This window comes from Phalangium opilio, unplaced genomic scaffold (genome assembly GCF_054372755.1).
Source record: "Phalangium opilio isolate 3A_F unplaced genomic scaffold, DU_Popi_V2 ptg000031l_1, whole genome shotgun sequence".
NCBI classification, from domain to species: Eukaryota; Metazoa; Arthropoda; class Arachnida; order Opiliones; family Phalangiidae; genus Phalangium; species Phalangium opilio.
This window is the reverse complement of record NW_028324158.1, coordinates 11,716,754-11,740,962: the sequence shown is the minus strand read 5'-3', so window position 1 is coordinate 11,740,962 and position 24,209 is coordinate 11,716,754. Positions and strand designations below refer to the sequence as shown.

Sequence of the window (24,209 nt, the reverse complement as noted above, 5' to 3'; positions counted from 1 at the left end):
ACCGAATGAAAGAAACAAAATATTTACCTCTAAGGAGACGATACCCCATCCATCGGGTTTCTTCTTCCTGGCCAATCGAGCCAATCCTTTGACACTGACCCCTGGATTAAGACTAGGTGGAGGTAATGGCAAAAGGGGTGCCGTAACATTATCCAATGACACTTTACGCCTGCGTACCGGCATGTGGTCTGTCTCAAGTCGAAACTTATCAATAAAAGAATCCTGTTCAAAGTAAAATGGCAAAAGAACAAAACCTAATCAGAATTAATGTTCGCAAATTAACCCGCTTAACATAATTTCAAGTTCTCTTTCTTTCTCTTTGTCCGACTTTATTAAAATCACGGTTGTGCCTATTTAAGAAGCACGAGCCAATTGGCGCGTTCTCGATTAGACCCGGTCACGCGAAATGTAACACAAAAAACAAAACCGGGCCAAACAATGGTCACCAAGGAGACGCCGCTACCGAGTTTTACTTAGTTCATCAACCGTGAAATTCAATGGTTAAAAATAGCGATGGACTGACGCGTTTCAAGACCGTTGTAGGGACATATGTTAATGTATGTTCATACGCGTTTGTAGTCGCGTCAAAGGGAATGAGGTTGGGGGTCCATGACGTGTCGCTATGAATGAATGGTCTTACACGAGTATTTCATTAACAAAAACCAAAATAGAAATATGTTTAAAACGATATGACGCGAATGATGGTAGCCCCTCTTATACCCGAATTAGACAAATGACAATAAAATATTTGTTAGTATTTTGATACCGTCTATGATAGATATACTTAATAAACTACCCGCCTTCTTTGACAACTGTTCAGCCAAAAGCAAAACATTACTCTGACACGAAAACAAGTAGGCCTACCTGTAGAAACCGATTGTATCTTGAATTTCTTCACCCCAATGATTTTCAAACACTCACCGCTGTTTCTACAAGTTCCCATACCACTTGCCGATGTCCCGTTTTCCCCAAACGATCCCAGGAACGCGTATTTTAACTTGCGCGAATATTTCCCCTTGACCAAACCGATCTTGTAATTGTAATACCGCGCGCGATGTTGTTAAACAAAGACTTGTTAACCACGAGAAGTGTACCTACCAAAAGAACGCGGTAAAACTATAAAACACGCGGTTCCTATTCCTTAAACGTTTCTTTTTGGTCAACTTACCACTACCACATGATGTACCGGCACAATTTTAATCGTTTACCCAACATCTTCGTGTCAAATGATGAAGATTCCACGACGATTCCAATCCAATTACGGATAACTGACTCAACCAAGCATAAATCCTAAAATTCACCAAATACTGTTGCGTGCGTCATCCCATCTCATTGGCAACGTCAAATCCGATGCACATCTTCTCTTCTTCATAACTCGACAACATCTACATTCATTTTTCTACACTAAATCTACCACTACATTCATCTTTTAATTAAAAAGAAATTGCCTACAATAAATGGCTACATCACAAAAACAAACAAACCTTCAACGTGTAACCAAAACTGTAAATTCCGCGTCATAAAAACATTAGTAATTCATTAAAGAATTAAAAGTACGTTTTATTACGAAGTGTACATGAAAAATACAACGGAAATGTCGTAGTTGATTTTATGAATCAATTAAAGTACGAACACGAATGCGAGTTGCAAAAAAAAAAATCGTTTTATATTTCAAATCCTTTGAAAAATCGGATATTTTACATTTATTTTTTCAAACACTGTTTCGTAACATCAATTAGTATCTCATTCCACTTCCACCGCGTGGATTAAAAAACTGTCCTTGATTGTTGCTGTTGCTGTTGTTGTTGTTAACACCAATTTGAGTTCCCATCAAGGGATGTCGATATCCACCTTGTTGTTGTTGAATTCCACCGGAACCACCACCACCAACACCACCACCCATCATATTCTGATTATTATTTGCATTTTGAAATTGATGACTCTGCATTCCGGTATTAGATTGTCCGGCAAAATTTCCAACAACACCAATTTGTTGAGGAGTATTGTTGACATTACGATTGGGTTGTTGTTGCTGTTGTTGTTGCATATGATTCATCATATTATTACTTCCGGAGGAATTATTGGTGGTTGCACTGGCATTACTTCCGCCGCTAACCATCGAAATGGACTTCAACAAATTCGGACCGCTAGAGATTAAACTATCGAGGGCTTTTTGTACGCTTGGATTGTCGAAGTTTATGTAAGTGTTTGGTGTGGTTGATGGGGCGGACGCTTGCGTCATAGTTGATGAATTGGTCGATGGCATCATGGAGGCGATGCTGCTGCTGCTGCTATTTTGTTGGCTGCCCATATTGAGGGTAGATGATGACGTACTTTGGGGCAACGATGACGTATTATTGTTCGAAATTATGTTAAGGATACGTTGTTGTAGATTTTGTTGCTCAACCATCGGATCAACCGCTTCTATAAGTAATGGTTGGGGTTTGTTTCGTTCGCGAATGGGATTTTAGAGATAGTTTAACTTGGGGCAGGGAAGAGTGTCAAAGATTAAACACTCGTAGTTAAGCCTCAATGATATAACAGGGTTCGTACGAAATTTTTACATCGAAAATCCCTGACTTTTCCAGGTTATCCCTGACCAAATTTTGGCAATATCCCTGACCATTTTAAGGTGTTTACCAGAGCCCACTTCATAATGACACCTGTCTCAAATTTAGCATTGCTCGAAGCAATCATGGTTTGATATACCAAACGAAATCCCTGACATATCCCTGACTTTTTAGGAAAAACCTTTAAATCCCTGACTTTTCCAGGTTATCCCTGACCAAATTTTGGCAATATCCCTGACCATTTTAAGGTGTTTACCAGAGCCCACTTCATAATGACACCTGTCTCAAATTTAGCATTGCTCGAAGCAATCATGGTTTGATATACCAAACGAAATCCCTGACATATCCCTGACTTTTTAGGAAAAAACCTTTAAATCCCTGACTTTTCCCCCTAATTTTCATATCCCTGACTTATCCAGGTTATCCAGGTTCCGTACGAACCCTGTATAATAATTATATCAAGCGTCATGACGTCATCTCTATGTCCCCTCGCTAAGTTTTGGGTCAAGTCAAGTACTAACCTCGAAAGAAAGGTTCAAAACTAACCTTACGAGTGTTTAAAACTAAGACACAGACCGGGATATAATAAACCGTATCTTACCCGCAGGTTTATCAGGTACGACAGAAGCTGTAGGTCTATTGGTACTAACAGGTATATTCTCGGCAATAGCTTGACGATCCCTTTTATCTTGAACAAAGTTCAATACGCGATCCAGTTCGGGAATAGTCAGATATTTCCCGTTCATCAGTAGACCCAATATGAAATGTATTTCGCGATCAATGGGTGTATTTCCCGCTCCCAAACCGCGTTTCTCTTGACGCATTTGGGTAAAGGTACGCGCCACCATCTTTAATGCGTCATCCATTGGCATATTACGATGTTCTGATATTAAACAAATATTTCAAACATCAAATAAAAAACACAAGTGCCACTAGCAATCAATGTTTTTCTGATGTTAAAACAACTCTTAGCACAATTCGCGCAATAACCTCGTTCCTTGGTCTTAGCAGACGAACTTTCAACGCTATTATTATTATTATAAAGGCTACATCGCGAAGCCTTTATCTAAATCGTTTTACATCCATATAATCAATCGGTAATTATTAAAAATATCGTGATTAACCAGTTATATGGGATTAAATTTAAATATCTTTCGGAATATTTTAGTATAATTTCTATAAATTGCGCGTAAAATGATGAGAACAAACCAACCTTTAAGCCTTGGTCTTATTGTTTCCTATTTCTAACCATGCTATAACTTACACAAAGGGCTTATTCGCCACCAAACTCTTACCTAAATCGTTTTACATCCACATAATTTACGGGTAAATGTTTTAAAATACCGTAATTAAGTTGTTAATTGCAATTAAAATTAACCATCCTTAGGCATATTTTAACATAATTTCTATAAATTCCGCGTAGAAATATAGAAAACACACAAACCATTAAGCCTTGGTCTCATTGTCTCCTATAACTTACACAAAGGGGCTAAATGGCCAAACCCTTACCTAAAGGCTAAATCCTTTTACATCCACATAATTTACGGGTAAATGTTTAAAATATCGTAATTAAGTTGTTAATTGCAATTAAAATTAACCATATTTAGGCATATTTTAACATAATTTCCATAAATTGATATAGAAAGAAAACAAAACGCGTGAAACCATTTTATCTTACAAAATGGCTTACTTTCACACTCTTACTTAAATAATTATCTAAATTAATTTAATATTAATTATTCACTTCAATTTCACAGTGTATTTAAAAAAATGTTAACACTTAATTCTATACTTAAATTAAATTAAAAATTTGCCTCTTACCTTGTGGTTTTGGTCCCTGTAGAATATTTAAAGTTAGTGAACCCCTAACTTCATTCTCTGGAGTGACCACAACTGCGTAAAAGGTTCCCTTCTTGGCCATTTCATTCAAAGCCCTCATTACCGCTAATTCATCCCTCATAAACATCAAATCAACACTAAGTCCAATGTTTTTCAATCTCTGCTCAATTAACTCTGCATAAACCCTATTATGCAAATTTAAATAATTAGTAATTAAGTTAAAAATTACACTAAAATGACGCCTTATAATAATTAATACTTACTGTTGAGCTTTACTCATGACAAGAATTTCACAATCATTAACTTTGGGTCCAGGACCAGGTACAAAAAGATCAGGAACAATAGCAGGTCCAAAACTATCAGGTCCACCTCTGAAAGTTCGAAATTTTAATTAAACTCCCATTAAAATTAAAATTAAAGATTAAATTAACTATATTATTATTAATACCTTGGTGGTGGTATTGGTTGTGCATCTCTTAATGGTTCAAACCTTCCTTGTTTGGGAAAAGGTTCACCACCATCACCTCTAGGACCACTTCCCATCCCTATGGTTCCACTATGACCAAAATTATCATCAAATCCCCTTCCCATTGGTTCGGAATCTCTAAAATTATCTCCCCGACCCATTGGTACGCTGTACAAAAATGTTAATACAGCTTAAAGTATATATGATTATGATTTTTTAATAATTAAGAAAGTTAACGAACTTTCTATCTCCAAATCTATCACCCCCTCCTCCTCCAGGACCTGGTCTACCACGTCCTCGACCCATGGAGTTATTTAAACCACCACGATTCAAAGGTTTATCTACCATTACAACCTCTGAAAAGGCGCATTTTGTTTAATTATTCAAAGTTAATTAATTGGCTTAGGGATGTCTTTAGAATCTGACCAATTCTCTTCTCACGAAGTTGTGTCAAATGCTCATGTCGAATTGCTTGTAAAGCAGCATCTTCGTGTTCAAATACGACTTGAATATACGTAGCTTGCATATTGATTCCTTTGATTCAATATAATTAATTATTTTTAATATAAAAACAAAACTAAAATTGAAGTTTTGAAGTCTAGAAACAGAGAAGAAACGTTAAGCCTTGGCCGATTTACCTAAGACTTTTCCATATTTCGAGAATCTTTGATCGATGTCATGCCTAGTCATCTTATCATTTATATTGTTAATTTGTAGTTTTGGATACATATCAAAATCCGGTTCGTTCAACATCTTGATATATTAATTATAATGGCTATTAATTAAACATTAATCGATTTCAAAATGTGGTCGAGTTCGACAATCGTCCGAATTTTCCGAAATAAAGATGAACGGAACGGCGCATGCTCAGTCCCGGTGAAAAAAATAAGGAGGAACAGCCTCTCTGATTGGCTGTCAATCCTCCAATGAAAATAGCAATTAAAAATTCGCGGCAAATTCGAATCTGTAAAGAAATTAGGGGAAAAAGTTGTTTTGTAACAACAAAATGGGGATTTTAAAACATTCAATAAAGAAAATCCAAAATATGGGACTATTTTATATTATTAGTAATCTATAAAATTTAATTTAAAATTAAGAAAGAAAATAGATATTTAAAGAGGTCAAGGATCATACCCAAAACATCTCCGAGTTAACCCTAACTTTTAAAATTAACATAATTCACTAAATACCACGTAAATTACTTAAATTCTCATTAATATTTATTCTTTAGGAGGAAAATATCTCAAAATTAAGACGTAAAATTTAAGATTTTTCAAATTAAGAGAGAGTTTTAAGAATCAGGGGAAAAGGGGGCATGTTATTATAAAAAAGGGGGGGTGCCCACTTCAAAGGGAAATGCCGACGTGTGTGTTGGCTCGCTTCGTCCTGTTTTTCCCCATCCCCCTACATTTTTTCCCACCGTCTAAACCTCTCCCTTTGAAGTGACCGACACTCGGAATACGTGGAAAAGAGGAGAGTAGTAGTTGCAAATAAATGCCACGAGAAGAAAAATATAGAGGGGAGAAAAAGTGGTGCCAAATAATTAGTACTTAGATAGTGGGCTCGTACCTTTTCTCTTTAAAGGGAAAGTCACGTGATAATCACGTGTACAATTTTGACAAATTTTAAATAGAAAATATAAAAGTAGGATTATATTAGACCTTTAGTATCAATTAAAGAACGTTAAAATCCCATAAAAATTAAGAAAGCTATAAATTTTCAAAGATATTACAGGTTAATAACATCAATTATGTCGTACTGTCTTGTCGTTTGAAAAATATTCAGTACATTCTCAATATTTTGATGAAACTATACCATACCGCTATTGCTACCAAACCGAGGAAAAAATAAAATACAGGAGAAAATAGCTAATAGAAACCGGTCAGAGTAGTCTATGGTCGTCGTATAGTTTAAAGTTTTGGAACCGTGGGCAGCTGCGTTCGAATTTTTTGGAAAGAAAAAAAAAAAAAAAATTGGAACGCTTTCTTAAAGCGGGCAAAAACAAAATTGATTCGTTTAATTGAAAAATTAAAATGATTGGTTCCGCCACATCGCCTAAGACCCTGCCGAAACTGATAAACGTGTCTTAAAGAATTTTATATAAATTTATTTTTCTCTCTCTCTCGCGCGCGCGGCATCCCTTTGATACAGACTTTATATTTCTTAAAGAGAGGATGAAAAGAAAAATTAAGAAATTTTTTAATTGTAATGCTAAAAGTAATACCAGCGTTCATAGTAAACAATTTTTATATTATTTAAGATTCTTTAGAAGGCGCGACATTATTGCCTTCACGCCGTTCAACTTTCAAGTTGACGTCATAAGAAGAACAGACAACTTTGTGAATTTTACAAAAAATGAAGAATATATTTTGGATTATTTTTTTCTGAGCACCAATATATTAATATATCAGTAGAATAAAATTAATTTTCATTTTCACCTTCACTTTAAAATGGGTCTGAAAGATATACCCCCTATTTAAATAATCTCGCGGTAGCGATTAGGCCTAAGCGAACCCGAGTTCTTAATATTTCCCTCTTTACACCCATCCCCCCTCTCTATCTTTCTCTCTCTCTCCTCGAATTTAAACATCATTCAAGATTAGTTATGCGCCTTCGGTAATCGCGATAACCCAACTTTTACTATAACATAACGAAAAGATCAAAGCCGTTTTCGCCGACAATAGATTGAACGCGAAGTTCCCATCCCTACTCACCTCCCCTACTATCCTCTTTCGGAAAACAAGTACGGAAGAGGTACAGCTTTCATTAAAGGCTACGTGTGCAACCAGAAAACTGCTTCGAAAAAAGATTTTTCACACTGCAAATTTTTGTATACATTGTTTTTACTAAAGAGACTAGAACAAATTTAGTATTCCCTCGCTCAGCTCTAATTTCAGTGCAGTGTTGTCAGCCAATTTATTCAAGTTTTGAACTACAAGTCTTTCTTTCTACAGTCTTCTGGCTTACCAACGGTCTGGAAAATCAAATTTTAGACTGAATACCTGCATTCAAGGCTTAACGTGAATATATAACTGTGGAACAATACAAAGTTCTTCTCGACGTAACCTTACACACAACACAAACAACGATTCCATAAGAACATTTCTACCAACACATCCCCGTAAAACCAGAGGGGATAAAACTCATCAGCGCTAGTCGTAGCATCCCTTGGAAAACTGAAATGAACCGTTCCATCATGAATCCCATTGGCATAGGGAAGTTAAACGCCACACCCCTTAGCCGTATCATCCCCCGCTAGCTCCGATTCTCCCTTACGAAAGTTACGATTCAACGTAGGGACACGAAAAAATCTCGCTACGAGAAGCCCAAAAGCATTAAACAGACTACGGCAATAGTCCACCGTATGAATCAAAACAAATTTTTGACCCCGAGTTTCGTGCTAAGAAAATAAACACATTCAGCCAGAGCAAAGGAAGCGAGCCGCGAAACCGAGCGCGTCAAGCCAGAAAGGAATTTCATCAAAAATATAAAAGCCTAACCTCGTGTATGGTGCGTATTTTGAGTGATCCGGCAAGTCGGATATTTTTCTCGCGGGAAAATACCTCATTTTTACGCGCAAATCCGTGGACTCGGGCCAGGGTACAATCACCCTGAATGTTACGACGATATTTAGGCTTAGTGTTGCACGCGCTTTATAAAACCAATATATTGATTTAAAAATCAACTCGCGCGCGCTTGTTGGAGCGAAAAAGAAAAGATTACGCGGGAAATATACGCTATTTTTTCCCGCCATAAAACTTTACCAGGGATTACCCGGGAAAAGGCCTCTGAATTAGGCCTAAAACTTCGGATCCGATGTGATGTACCGACAAATTAAAGTTAATCCGTCCCAGATGACATGGGAAAAGTACAGAGCAAAGGTATTTAAACGTTAATTTAAGGAGTTAATCGCATTTAACGGGAGACAATCATTACTGGATTAATATAGACTTTTAAATGGGGGTTTTAAATAGGAGACTGCTTCGTAGTTAATGCCCATTTCAACCCTGTTTGTCATCAACTTGACGAAATCAGTAGAACTACTGTTTCGAGCAATGATATTCAACAATCTAAAACTAATAGATCAACTATAGGATTATCGGTATGTTTACTTTCATAGCATGTCTCTCGCGGTTGGTTCTTTGGTAGGATTGCACTTTACGTGACCCACCCAACTAACAATGGTTTCTAGTTAATTAGACTGTGGGGAGTCCGAAAAAAATAGTTAAAAAATTATTTGGCCGCCGCAAGTTAGTTAAAAAAATTTTTGAAAATTTCAAAATCCACTCACTTACCCTCATTGAAGCCGCTATCCGCTTAACGCATTCTGTACTCAATCTTGCAAAATAAGCCGGGGGGGACTGTGAAAAATTGACGTACTCGCGCCGGAGATATAGCTATGGAATTTTTTAAGCTTACTGAAACTGTTCATTTCTGATAAAAGGACGGAAATATAATGCGAGAAAAACTGCTATGTTTTGGGAAAATCGTTGAATTTTTGGGGAATTCGATAAATGATAACGGTAAATTTTGGTAAATGCCGTCAAATTATTCTTGAATTTGATAAATCTGAAGGACAATATTTTGGAAAAGGTGTCAAATTATTCGGGAATTTGATAAATGTGAAGGACGATATCATGGAAAAAAGTGTCAAATTAATCTGAATTTGATAAATCTGGAGGACGTTATTTTGGAAAAGGTGTCAAATTATTTGGGAATTTGATAAATGTGAATGACGATATTTTGGAAAAGGTGTCAAATTATTTGGGAATTTGATAAATGTGAATGACGATATTTTGGAAAAGGTGTCAAATTATTTGGGAATTTGATAAATGTGAATGACGATATGGAAAAGGTGTCAAATTATTTGGGAATTTGATAAATGTGAATGACGATATTTTGGAAAAGGTGTCAAATTATTTGGGAATTTGATAAATGTAAGGGACGATATTTTGGAAAATGTGCCAAATTATTCGGGAATTTGATAAATGTGAAGGACGATACTTTGGAAAAGGCATCAAATTATTCCCGAATTTGGTAAATGTAAAGGACGATATTTTGGAAAAGGTGTTTACATTTATCAAATTGCCGAAAAATAGGCACTCTTTCCAAAATATAGTTGCAATGACTTCCAAAATATTGCTGAAATAACTAGACGCCTTTTCCAAAATATTGAAATAAATTGACGCCTTTTCCAAAATATTGAAATAAATTGACGCCTTTTCCAAAATATTGAAATAAATTGACGCCTTTTCCAAAATATAGTTGAAATAAATTGACGCCTTTTCCAAAATATAGTTGAAATAAATTGACGCCTTTTCCAAAATATTGAAATAAATTGACGCCTTTTTCAAAATATAGTTGAAATAAATTGACGCCTTTTCCAAAATATAGTTGAAATAAATTGACGCCTTTTCCAAAATATAGTTGAAATAAATTGACGCCTTTTCCAAAATATAGTTGAAATAAATTGGCGCCTTTTCCGAAATATAGTTGAAATAAATTGACGCCTTTTCCGAAATATAGTTGAAATAGATTGACGCCTTTTCCAAAATATAGTTGAAATAAATTGACCAAAATATAGTTGAAATAAATTGGCGCCTTTTCCGAAATATAGTTGAAATAAATTGACGCCTTTTCCGAAATATAGTTGCAATAAATTGACGCCTTTTCCGAAATATAGTTGAAATAAATTGACGCCTTTTCCGAAATATAGTTGAAATAAATTGACCAAAATATAGTTGAAATAAATTGACCAAAATATAGTTGAAATAAATTGACCAAAATATAGTTGAAATAAATTGACCAAAATATAGTTGAAATAAATTGACCAAAATATAGTTGAAATAAATTGACCAAAATATAGTTGAAATAAATTGACCAAAATATAGTTGAAATAAATTGACCAAAATATAGTTGAAATAAATTGACCAAAATATAGTTGAAATAAATTGACCAAAATATAGTTGAAATAAATTGACCAAAATATAGTTGAAATAAATTGACCAAAATATAGTTGAAATAAATTGACCAAAATATAGTTGAAATAAATTGACCAAAATATAGTTGAAATAAATTGACCAAAATATAGTTGAAATAAATTGACCAAAATATAGTTGAAATAAATTGACCAAAATATAGTTGAAATAAATTGACCAAAATATAGTTGAAATAAATTGACCAAAATATAGTTGAAATAAATTGACCAAAATATAGTTGAAATAAATTGACCAAAATATAGTTGAAATAAATTGACCAAAATATAGTTGAAATAAATTGACCAAAATATAGTTGAAATAAATTGACCAAAATATAGTTGAAATAAATTGACCAAAATATAGTTGAAATAAATTGACCAAAATATAGTTGAAATAAATTGACCAAAATATAGTTGAAATAAATTGACCAAAATATAGTTGAAATAAATTGACCAAAATATAGTTGAAATAAATTGACCAAAATATAGTTGAAATAAATTGACCAAAATATAGTTGAAATAAATTGACCAAAATATAGTTGAAATAAATTGACCAAAATATAGTTGAAATAAATTGACGCCTTTTCCAAAATATAGTTGAAATAAATTGACGCCTTTTCCAAAATATAGTTGAAATAAATTGACGCCTTTTCCAAAATATAGTTGAAATAAATTGACGCCTTTTCCAAAATATAGTTGAAATAAATTGACGCCTTTTCCAAAATATAGTTGAAATAAATTGACGCCTTTTCCAAAATATAGTTGAAATAAATTGACGCCTTTTCCAAAATATAGTTGAAATAAATTGGCGCCTTTTCCGAAATATAGTTGAAATAAATTGACGCCTTTTCCGAAATATAGTTGAAATAGATTGACGCCTTTTCCAAAATATAGTTGAAATAAATTGACCAAAATATAGTTGAAATAAATTGGCGCCTTTTCCGAAATATAGTTGAAATAAATTGACGCCTTTTCCGAAATATAGTTGCAATAAATTGACGCCTTTTCCGAAATATAGTTGAAATAAATTGACGCCTTTTCCGAAATATAGTTGAAATAAATTGACCAAAATATAGTTGAAATAAATTGACCAAAATATAGTTGAAATAAATTGACCAAAATATAGTTGAAATAAATTGACCAAAATATAGTTGAAATAAATTGACCAAAATATAGTTGAAATAAATTGACCAAAATATAGTTGAAATAAATTGACCAAAATATAGTTGAAATAAATTGACCAAAATATAGTTGAAATAAATTGACCAAAATATAGTTGAAATAAATTGACCAAAATATAGTTGAAATAAATTGACCAAAATATAGTTGAAATAAATTGACCAAAATATAGTTGAAATAAATTGACCAAAATATAGTTGAAATAAATTGACCAAAATATAGTTGAAATAAATTGACCAAAATATAGTTGAAATAAATTGACCAAAATATAGTTGAAATAAATTGACCAAAATATAGTTGAAATAAATTGACCAAAATATAGTTGAAATAAATTGACCAAAATATAGTTGAAATAAATTGACCAAAATATAGTTGAAATAAATTGACCAAAATATAGTTGAAATAAATTGACCAAAATATAGTTGAAATAAATTGACCAAAATATAGTTGAAATAAATTGACCAAAATATAGTTGAAATAAATTGACCAAAATATAGTTGAAATAAATTGACCAAAATATAGTTGAAATAAATTGACCAAAATATAGTTGAAATAAATTGACCAAAATATAGTTGAAATAAATTGACCAAAATATAGTTGAAATAAATTGACCAAAATATAGTTGAAATAAATTGACGCCTTTTCCAAAATATAGTTGAAATAAATTGACGCCTTTTCCAAAATATAGTTGAAATAAATTGACGCCTTTTCCAAAATATAGTTGAAATAAATTGACGCCTTTTCCAAAATATAGTTGAAATAAATTGACGCCTTTTCCAAAATATAGTTGAAATAAATTGACGCCTTTTCCAAAATATAGTTGAAATAAATTGACGCCTTTTCCAAAATATAGTTGAAATAAATTGACGCCTTTTCCAAAATATAGTTGAAATAAATTGACGCCTTTTCCAAAATATAGTTGAAATAAATTGACGCCTTTTCCAAAATATAGTTGAAATAAATTGACGCTTTTTCCAAAATATAGTTGAAATAAATTGACGCCTTTTCCAAAATATAGTTGAAATAAATTGACGCCTTTTTCAAAATATAGTTGAAATAAATTGACGCCTTTTCCAAAATATAGTTGAAATAAATTGACGCCTTTTCCAAAATATAGTTGAAATAAATTGACGCCTTTTCCAAAATATAGTTGAAATAAATTGACGCCTTTTCCAAAATATAGTTGAAATAAATTGACGCCTTTTCCAAAATATAGTTGAAATAAATTGACGCCTTTTCCAAAATATAGTTGAAATAAATTGACGCCTTTTCCAAAATATAGTTGAAATAAATTGACGCCTTTTCCAAAATATAGTTGAAATAAATTGACGCCTTTTCCAAAATATAGTTGAAATAAATTGACGCCTTTTCCAAAATATAGTTGAAATAAATTTACGCCTTTTCCAAAATATAGTTGAAATAAATTGACGCCTTTTCCAAAATAAAGTTGAAATAAATTGACGCCTCATTTATATTGATGTTGACATTTGCTAACTGCCCAATAATTTGCCGCCTTTTCCGAAATATTGTTGAAATAAATTGACGCCTTTTCCAAAATATTGATGTTGACATTTGGTTCTTTCTCAATAATTTGTCGCCTTTCCCAAAATATAGTTGCAAAAAAACTAGACTCCTTTTCTGAAATATTGACGTTGACATTTGCTAATTTCCCTATATTTTGACACCTTTTCTCTACGCCTTTTATTTAAATTTTTTTTTACAAAAAATCATATTTACCAGGGATTTGACACATTTTCCCAAAAATAATGTTGAGTGAATTAAAAAAAATCCCGAATAATTTGACGGTTTTTTTCAAAATTTACCGTTATCAATTATTGAATTCCCAAAAAATTCAACGATTTTCCCAAAACATTTCAGTTTTTCTCGCATTTATATTTCCCTCCTTTTATCAGAAATAAATGTTTCCGTAAGCTTAAAAAAATCCATAGCTATAAAACTCCGGCGCGAGTCCGGCAACTTTTCACAGTCCCCTCTGGCTTATTTTGCAAGATTGAGTGCAGAATGCGTTAAGCGGATAGCGGCTTCAATGGCGGTAAGTGCATGGATTTTAAAATTTTCAAAAATTTTTTTGACCAACTTGCGGCGGCCAAATAATTTTTTAACTATTTTTTTCGGACTCCTCATGGTCCAATTAACTAGAAACCATTGTTAGTTGGGTGGGTCACGTAAAGTGCAATCCTACCGGTTCTTTTGGCTTCCCGATATTTTGTAGACCAAATTATTACAAGGTGGTCTAAGGCGCTGTGACACGCGCGCTATTATTCGAAATTCATTGACAATACTCAAAACATAAATCAAAATAACCTAAATGGTCAAATTTTCCCCCAATTTTGACATTTCTGATATGGTTTATTGGCCCCCATGGTGTATTTCGCGACATTTCCCACTAACTTTTAACGAAAGCTTTTAGTGTAAGAGAAGATAGCAATAAAACTGCTTTTAAAAAGGGACCATAAAAACATTTTGAATGCAAAAACGAATAAAAAAAAAATCCCTAAAAAAAGCCGCGCCAGCCACTCTTCCCGCCTCCTCCCAGGCTCGCAACATTTTCTTGGGGGCCTCACTTCAGAAATAAGCAACGTCATATATGAGAAAATATATTCCCCACGGTTTTCCGATTTCTGGATCTTTACCCCAGGGACATCCTATTAAATACTTTTTTTTTTTTTTAAGATTAAAATCTTCCCTATATTTTCCCCATTACACATTAAATTGTTATCAAAACGTTTTAATCACATTTTTATAACCCCCTCTCAAATATTTTTAACGGAAAGTTGTACGAAAAATAGCACAGAACTATAGTTAGTAGTATTTTTTTGGATAGAATGATATCTGTATAGGTGAGATGGTTAGGAAATTGAAAAATCAGAATTGACATTAAGTGTTTCTCGCATTAAGAGATTGGCCCCTACGTTAACCCTGACTTAACTTGAATATTTGAATAGGAAATTATCATTGAAAATGCATTAAACTTAACCATCTAATCAAGAAATTGTGGTCAAAAATAAATAAAAAAAATTAGAGAGAATTTTTGGAAACTTAGTACATTATCCAGGATAACCTGTATTTCTTTTTCGGCCTCTAGCTATCACTAACACGTTTTTTTTTCTTCTTAATACCCCAACCAAAACATCTTATCTAAAGCTCTGTAAAGTAGTCAAATAAAAGAGACTTCTTTAGATTTCTCCGTGCAATCCGTACTTACATATTACACAGGCAGCAAAAAAAAAATTGATTAGGCCTAACGACATTTATAGATAAAGGGAGAGAGTTTTTCAAATCTACTCACATTACTGTCAGTTTACATTATTGATCACCCAGCCACGCTTATTGTTTTAAAATACTTAATAAGTCACCCGATTGAAAAAGAAGGGTTTATATTTAAATTATCAAACAAAATAAGGCGATCGACAAAAGGGGGATTTTACTTTCATGAGCCTTTCCGTTACTAAACGCGTGGGCGATTGTTTCGCTTCATTCACTGAATTCCGTTTTTGAAAATTTAGGCTTAAAGGTTATGGAGCAGACATAGATATATATACGGGTCTAGATACCCTACTGAATCGGGGAAAATACGGAGATGACAGCTAGCAGTCGACGCGATTTTCCCGGGGGAAGATACCTAGTGCGCCATCTATCGCCGAACTTTGAAAGCTAAAAAATTGGATAAATAACTTTTGCCAGCGGGCGGGCTGATGCTTTGCAATAACAGCTGATATTTGAAGAGATTTAAGCGAATGTTTGTTCAAAGTAAAACTATTTCCTAATCTGAAGGGGAGGTCCTCTTATTCTGTTCGATTTTTTTGTCGAAGGCTTAAAATCATTGTTCTAGTGAATCAAGTCTTCTTCATCTTTGTTTGTTATATTTATTTAATTAATTAGACTAGTTAACAACTATAGTTATAGGTTAATACGTAAAGCTATTTGAAAAGTTAAGCCTAATTTGAATTTCCCGCTCTTTTCAATTCGAATTTCCCGCGCTTTCCATATTCGAATTTTTCGTTTTTTTGTTTCTTGAAACTCTCAATAGATGGCGTTTGGATCTAATTCCCCCGCCGTAAAGCGTCGACTGCTAGTTCTCACCTCCGCATTTTTTAAATGGCCTAACAGAGGGGAAGTGTATCTAGACCCGTATATATATCTATGGGAGCAGACGATATTAGTGATTTAATGAACAATTTGTCTTATGTCCGGTCCGCGCGCGAATATTTCATTATTATTATTTTTTTAATAATGCTAAGCCTAACTTCTAATATTTTTAAATAATTAAATGAAATAAATATTGTTTTGATTATATAAAAGTCTAATTTTGTTAAGCCTAAACTTCCGTATTAAGGTGAGGGGTAGATGCATTATTTTTCTAGAGTTCAATAAACAAGGGGACGTAAATCAAAGCGTGTTTATTTGTAGGGACGCTTCTCACTTTATGAGGGACCCCTAAGAAAAATAGCAGTCTTAAAAAGTGTTCAGTGGGGAGGCGGAGGGTGCGAGGAGTAGGGACATCGTCGTTAAGGGGAGAGGGGTAGAGAGAAAATGGGAAGAAGTCAGGCGGCATCGTCAAAGATCAAAGGGATGCCGCCGGCGGTGAGGCAAGTCAAACTCCTCGCTATCTCCCGCATCTGTTACGGGCCGCGTTCTTCTCCTCTCTTTCTGAATTTCTTATAACCCCCCCCCCTCCCGTATTTACTCCACCCCCTTTTCTTACATCCCCATCAGCCGCTGTGTCTAACTTTGTTTAGTTTTTCCAAGAACTACGTTTTCTAGCATCCCCTGCTTATGTCCCGCCCGTCTCAAGATTTTTTTTTTCTTCACTACGCTGCGAGTTCTACCGTGCGTTATAACGAATGCTGAAATGTTATAACTTCATTTTATGGCAATTTCAATTTGAACGTCTATTTCAATTCATAACGAATGTTTACTATTCTCCTATTCAAAATCAGTTCTCAATAAATATTTATAACATAGGACCTGGGATTATTTCTCTTGTTTACAAACTGTTCATGTCCTCAAAACAAAATAAATATATAAATAAATAAAAAAAATTATAATTTAAATGAAAAATTCGATAATTGAAGATAATTATAATATATGCAAAACACAATATGTAATAGATAGTGTCGTCAGTCATTTGAGAGTGAAATTTTCAATCACTATCTACAACATACTACTGAAATGCTTATAAAATTCTGTCCGATTCAGTTCCAAACCTACAGAAGATGCCCTGGCAACCCTGAAGCGCTGTTAAAATTTAATGCCTACTATCATGAGTTAATATGTTAGAGAGCTAACATAAAATTAACTCATGATACTATCTATCTATAGCCTACAAAAATTTAGATAACTTCACCATAAATGTCAAAAAGAAATTTCTTTTCCGCGAGTTACAACATTTTAGCATTAAGATAGGACGTTCGGTTCTACTTGGTTTGAAAATTATAATAATGGTTCTAGTAGAGTCGGCGTCTTCTTTAATATATATAAGAAAAAGTAGAGGAAAGAAAACTGTAAGAAAAAAAAAAACTTTTATAGGCGTGTGGCCTTGTCGGTAGACTTCTAAAGTTGTTTAGGTGAGGGGGCATTATACACCCTCCTCCCCCTCCTTCTCCTTCCCAAAAGGGGATTTTCTACGCAAGATTGGCTTCAGGTTCAATCCCCGTAGCTTCTTTCCCTTTCTGTTTCTTACAATCCCGCTCGGACCCTCATCTTCCCTATATCACCATCCCATTCCAAGATTTCTTTAAAGATATAGTCTCCCATTTTATTCAAAAGTACATGATTTGATGTAAAAAATATTGGGGGCCCAGAGAAGTTTGACGTCACGTCCCCGTATCTCCTCCCATCTCAGTATTTACCACTCTATGTATGGCAATCAATTTTGACTCGAAAATGTAACTTCTATGACATTTTTATTCGCCAAAAGGGTCATGAACATTGGTAGTGTTTTAGGGATGACCCCTTTAACTTTTAAGTACGAAATTGAACAGTCAATAAGGGGTCACCCCTAAAACAATATATTCATCACTTGGCCCAATAAGTTAGCCCCTGTTTAGGGCTCAAGAAAGAGTAGGATTTGTATGGTGGTATTTACTTCAAGTTACGAATATCTTTTGATCTATGCAGCTGGGTTTAGGGTGGTTACTTATTGAAGGTAGATGTGAGATGGTCATTATTCTATGTGGTATAATAGGCGTTATATAGAGGAGAGATTTCTATAGTCCCACCACCACCACTACCACCATCACGTCTATCTATTTTCTCCCCCTCCTCCTTAACTTCGTTCGTTTTCCTGGAAATTTCTACCACCTTGCCCCGTGGTTTTCGAATTTTTTTTTTTTTTTTCTTGAGTCAAAATATGGTATTAGGTTTTATATATATACCTTCCCAATGCCCCTACTAATTATTTAGCCATCACTTTTGCGTTTTAATGTTCCTAGCTTATTTCTTTTCTTTCTTTTCTATATTTTTTTCAATGAATTTTGGTGTGTCACGTCTTATACGAAATTGAAGAAATGTTGTTCTAAATGACCATATTTTTTCCCTATATATTTTTTGGAGGTTCTATTTTTTATTTTACTAAAATGTACTTGGTTTAGATTTGGAGATTTTCTACTTAGAACTAGTTTGAAAGTTATAGGTGGTTTTAGAATTATTTGAAAGTTATGAAAAATGATTAGGGAATATTTTAAAGTTTAATAAATGGTGATAAACTTTTTAAATTGTGCAAAAAAAAAAAAAGAAATTGTATAAATCTATGAGAAATGGGTTTTGAAATGGTTTAAAATGTTTAAGAACGTTTTGAAATTGTTTGAAAATATTTTAGAACGTGAACGTTTTGAAAACGCTCTATATGGTTTAAAAATATTGAAGAACTCTCTAAAATGGCGTAGAATTACTAAGAACGCTCTAAAATGGCGTAGAATTGCTAAGAACGCTCTAAAATGGCGTAGAATTGCTAAGAACGCTCTAAAATGGCGTAGAATTGCTAAGAACGCTCTAAAATGGCGTAGAATTGCTAAGAACGCTCTAAAATGGCGTAGAATTGCTAAAAACGCTCTAAAATGGCGTAGAATTGCTAAGAACGCTCTAAAATGGCGTAGAATTGCTAAGAACGCTCTAAAATGGCGTAGAAATAAGAAAGATTTGAAAATATTCATGAACGTTTTGAACACGTTCTAAAATGGATTAAATATAATTAACAACGCTGTAAAATGGTGTAGAATTGTTAATTAACGCCGTAAAATGGTTTATAAATGTTTTATAACGATTTAAAATGGTTTAAAAAACAATTAAAACGCTTTGAAATAATTTAAAACGTGTACCATAAAGTTAATTGAAAACTTTGAAACCACTAACGTTACTTACCATATATATTTCTAAGAAAAATTCATTAACGCAGACTTTAGTATATAAATACTTATACTAAAAGAAACCCTATTTAATTCCTCTCTAGAAAATGTCGTTGTCCATATCTCGAGATAATATCATCATGAATCAAAAAGTGGGGAACGATAAGGAGAAATATCCCCTTAGAGGTAATTAACGTTGCATTAAATAAGAAAAGAAAAAGAAAAAAACCTTGGAAATTACCCCATTTAAAAAAGAATAAAATAACTAGCTAGCTAGAGAGAGAGAGAGAGAGATAACGCCTCTACATAAATTATAACATCGTATAATTATACATTTTTCTCTATTTTTATTTTATGGCGCAAAATAGTATTACTTCCTCAAGAAACGTCGTCTCCTAGTTTGAAAATGAGTAAAAATTTCAATTTGGGGCTTCATAAGGAAGATGACGAAGATGAGGATGAAGAAGACGATCAGTTAGGCCGTCCAGAAAAAGCGGAAGAAGAAAAAAGCGAAAAGGAAGAGAAACAATCCAAGCTCAAGAAATCAGGAGGAAAGGTATTAAAGATCCTTCCCTAGTACGAGGGGGTAGACAATCTAGATCTCTGTGTACACCTGAGTTCAAAAGAGTTCAGCTTTGACAGTGCATAGAGTTCAAATCCTTCGGAACTCAGAGTTCAGCTTTGACAGTACATTGAGTTCAAGTCATATTGTACACCTGAGTTCTCAAGTGTCTTCCCCCTCGCCCTAGTACGCGTTTAGTAGAATTGGGAAGGGGTGGAGATAGGTTTTAAATGTCTCTGTTACATTTATCTTTCCAGATATCATGCGACGTTTCAGTCGACGATTTAGAAAAACAAGAGTTTTCATTTACCCTTTACGATTTTAACGGTCACGGAAAAGTGACAAAAGATGTAAGAGAGAATGGTCTCCACTTACCAGATCCGGCTTTACGAAAGGGGTCTACTTCTTTTCAGGACGTGGCTGGTTTGGTCCGATCCATATACGAAGCCCTGGGAAGGTCCGTTAAATTGCCTCCGTCCGGTAGTCGAACTATCAAAGTCCATCTGGCAGTTTCGCCCGATAGTCCCACCACCAATTTGGATATTCCCGATTGCTCCGAAAGTCAAGCCGACATGCTTTCGGTCAACAAGGGACAAACTGGAATTAAAGACTGCAGTTCGTTTATGTCGGCGACGGCTACCAACGCGAATTGCCAAGAATCGAATTTGGCCGGTAGCGAACCGAGTGTTCATACTTTATCAACGTACATTAGTTCAACAGTCGAGAAAATTGTCAATTCCGAAACTCCTCCTAATTGCCCTCACGGATGCGCCAGTCGAAACTTTAAACTTCATCTTCAACCGCCGCCTTCCATTCAACCACCGAATCCGCCGATTCAAGACACGCCTGTAAAGAAACATCCGGTTGAAAATTTGTTGAGCAAAGAGACGTCTAAAGATGGGTGTCGCGAAAGGATATTATTCAAAAGGTAAATACGCCAGTTAAACTAACGCTACTGTTGATCTAACAATGACTCCAATAAGGTTTTGAACGTAATAACGAGTCTTTAATATTCCAGGATTCCTGATACGCACAACGAACCCAAAGACCCCACAGTTCAACACCGTCATCGTCATCACCACAGGCACCAATATGGCGCGGGAGGAGGAGGCGGCGCCGCCACTAATCGCGATCACGTCACGGAATGTCGCGAACGCAGAAACCACTACCTGGACTTAGTGGGAATTGAAAGTTGCGGAGGACATCATCCTAAAATGGTGGATTCTTTCTCTAATTCCCCGTACGCCATTCCAGTTTCTCACCAACCAATCGGGCCTCAACCTAACTCTAACTACGCATGCCCCTGTCGAATAATTGACAGACCCACCGTTCATAATCAGTGTCGCGTGGGAGCCAGCGGTGGTTTTAATTTTCCTAACGGTCAACATCACGAGTGTTTGCCCGAACCAAAAAGGTTCGAGCATCATCCGTCCCCTTTTGTCAAATACCAAATTTACAAAAACAGCAGACAACAGTCGCAACAAGATGATCTATTAAACGTGAACTTTGACTTGTGCGATTTGGCACCTAATGAAAAATTTGACTGGGAATACATACACCAACATCGGAGATCAAAATCGTACGATATCTATGATAAGAAACTAGAAAATCATCTCGGTTCGCCGCGTACCAAACAAAAGTTATTTAAACCCGCTGGACAGTTTCTTAACTCTTCATTGACCGCTACGAAACAAGAACAGACCCGAGGGGTTCCTTCTTCTCCTAACCATCATTACCGGCACCGACACAGAGAAAGAGAACACCAACGCGCAATGCAACAAGTCGCCAATTGGATTGAAAAGGAACATTTGGGGGGAATGGATCCGGATGAGGAACTTAATCCGTCCAAACCCACCCGTAAATCTCCCTTAGTGGTTGAAAGACACGAACATCACCACTTGCACGAGCATGTACACCATCATTACCATCACTATGTCGAAAATTAGTTCCAGACAATCCAAATACAAACCCTCAAAATGGTACCCAGACACCCAAGCAATAACAATGTGGTAAAAGATACTGCCTGATTTCTTGTGAAACTAAATGTAAAGGAAACGCTGCCATTTTGGGGGGTCGATTTTTGAAAGACTAAATTATAGTTATCAGTATTTTTAATTTCCTACGCTAAGTAAGTAAGTGTTCCCCTAAAGATTTGGGTATTATACAAGAAGGGATAAACCAACAAGGATGATGTTTGAGTTTTTCGGTCGGTAGACTAGTGCTAATTAGCGGTCTTATTCCTGATCAGCGCCATCTACCCATAGCGGTGACTTTGAGAACTACTGTAAGCGGCAAGCCAATCAGATGCCGCTAAAATCTGGTGACGTCATTTTTGGTAAGACCCGAGAGTGCCAGTCAGTGACGTCACCAGATTTTAGCGACATCTGATTGGCTTGCGGCTTACAGTAGTTCTCAAAGTCACCGCTATGGGTAGGTGGCGCTAATCAGGAATAAGGCTAATTTTCCCTGACCTGAACTTATGTGTTACGTTAAATTCACATTTACTTAAAAAAAAATAAAATAAAAGAATTTAAACTAAGTAAAATTAAAGTAGGATTATTTTGTCATACGAAAAACGGGTTTATGTAAGAAGAACGTTGAACGTAGCAAATTCACTACCCATCCTCGCATACTTTATTGAGAAACTTCGTCTGCTTATATTTTGACTCCACCCACAAATTCTGTATATAGCAATAGGGACTTGGCAGTACTACGTCATGCAACGTCAGGCTACCTTCCACTAGTGCTAAAAAACATACCAGGAGGAGGGGCTTATATAGCTTTCATTCTGTTAAAAAACATACCATAATGGCGCTGGGGGCGGAGTTAAGCCTGAATTGCCAAGTCCCTATTTGGAAAAAAAAAATTAACCACGAAAATAGAGATAAGAATGACATTTTCGATCTCTAGAAGTCGCTATATACAGAATTTGTGGGTGGAGTCAAAATATAAGCAGACGAAGTTTCTCAATAAAGTATGCGAGGATGGTACTAGAGGCTAAAGCTACGATCCGACGTTCTTAGTGCATAAATACGTTTTTGGTCATACGGACGTCGGCTAATGGATTTTGTTTTGTATATAGTTTAAATTATAGTTTATAGCGTTTGTACGTTAACTGTAAATAATTACGATACCGATACCGCTTTTTTGCTCTAGTTCAGTACAAAATAAAAGATTTTTTTTTTTTTTTGGTTTTTTTTATTATTGTATTTCGCCAAAACTCAGGGGTTAATTTTTTTTAAAAAAAGAAAATACTCAAGATTATGTATTTATTGTCCTCTCTCTTTCACTAATTAATAATAAAAAAAATGAGGTGCTAAAAACCTTACTTAGATTTGGGATATAATATTATAACTTATAAGATTTAAATAGCCAAACTGAAACTAAAACTAAAACTTTAGGTTCAAAAATTTTTGAACGCGTCCAAAAAACTGACATGTTTTTCCTTTTTGAAATATAAAACTATATGTATTGTAGCATAATTTTTTTACGCTCTGATAAATATTAAAGTAAATATTTATTCGCCAAAATTGATGCTATAAAACTACTCGTAATTGTCTAAATGTTTTTGAGAATTTTTAGGAGATAATAATAAAGTTATTAGGTTTTGAATTTTCGAGAAATTAGAGAGAATTTCAGTGTTTGAAATAATTAAATGATTAAATAAATGGTTGTGAACGAGATAAAACGTTTCAATTTCATTAAATCAAAGTACTTTGTAGAGCAATATTAGGCTTAACGTAACCTCGTGTATCATTTAGGCTTAGCGTAACCTCGTGCTTCATTTAGGCTTAACGTACCCTCGTGTATCATTTAGGCTTAACGTAACCTCGTGTATCATTTAGGCTTAACGTAACCTCGTGTATCATTTAGGCTTAACGTAACCTCGTGTATCATTTAGGCTTAACGTAACCTCGTGTATCATTTAGGCTTAACGTAACCTCGTGTATCATTTAGGCTTAACGTAACCTCGTGCTTCATTTAGGCTTAACGTAACCTCGTGCTTCATTTAGGCTTAACGTAACCTCGTGCTTCATTTAGGCTTAACGTAACCTCGTGCTTCATTTAGGCTTAACGTAACCTCGTGTATCATTTAGGCTTAACGTAACCTCGTGTATCATTTAGGCTTAACGTAACCTCGTGCTTCATTTAGGCTTAACGTAACCTCGTGTATCATTTAGGCTTAACGTAATCTCGTGTATCATTTAGGCTTAACGTAACCTCGTGTATCATTTAGGCTTAGCGTAAC

At 34.6% G+C, this 24,209-nt stretch overlaps 2 protein-coding genes across 5 annotated transcripts; one reads left to right on the top strand and one right to left on the bottom strand.

Moving 5' to 3' along the window:
* Positions 1–1,535: 1,535 nt before the first annotated feature.
* On the bottom strand, positions 1,536–20,473 carry Neos (nuclear receptor coactivator protein neosin). 2 transcript variants are annotated; one of them, XM_089870192.1, is made up of 9 exons: positions 20,336–20,473; positions 5,514–5,839; positions 5,302–5,409; positions 5,117–5,231; positions 4,858–5,043; positions 4,673–4,780; positions 4,392–4,594; positions 3,172–3,453; positions 1,536–2,424 (listed from the first exon to the last, which is right to left on the bottom strand). In XM_089870192.1, exons 2-9 carry the CDS (start codon positions 5,626–5,628, stop codon positions 1,736–1,738), a joined length of 1,806 nt encoding a protein of 601 aa, XP_089726318.1. In that variant the 5' UTR covers positions 5,629–5,839; positions 20,336–20,473; the 3' UTR covers positions 1,536–1,735. The 2 variants fall into 2 exon arrangements, with proteins under 2 accessions (XP_089726318.1, XP_089726319.1); XM_089870193.1 differs by lacking the exon at positions 20,336–20,473 and adding an exon at positions 15,342–15,519.
* LOC149690635 (uncharacterized) lies at positions 8,130–23,648 on the top strand. 3 transcript variants are annotated; one of them, XR_016383771.1, is made up of 8 exons: positions 8,130–8,756; positions 8,850–8,977; positions 19,503–19,584; positions 19,767–19,954; positions 20,218–20,310; positions 20,374–20,888; positions 20,979–22,180; positions 22,416–23,648. XR_016383771.1 is itself a non-coding variant. In XM_089870189.1 (7 exons), exons 1-7 carry the CDS (start codon positions 8,735–8,737, stop codon positions 21,904–21,906), a joined length of 1,956 nt encoding a protein of 651 aa, XP_089726315.1. In that variant the 5' UTR covers positions 8,130–8,734; the 3' UTR covers positions 21,907–23,648. The 3 variants fall into 3 exon arrangements, 2 of the variants coding, with proteins under 2 accessions (XP_089726315.1, XP_089726316.1); XM_089870189.1 differs by having other exon boundaries at positions 20,979–23,648; XM_089870190.1 differs by lacking the exons at positions 8,130–8,756; positions 19,503–19,584 and having other exon boundaries at positions 20,979–23,648.
* Positions 23,649–24,209: the final 561 nt, after the last annotated feature.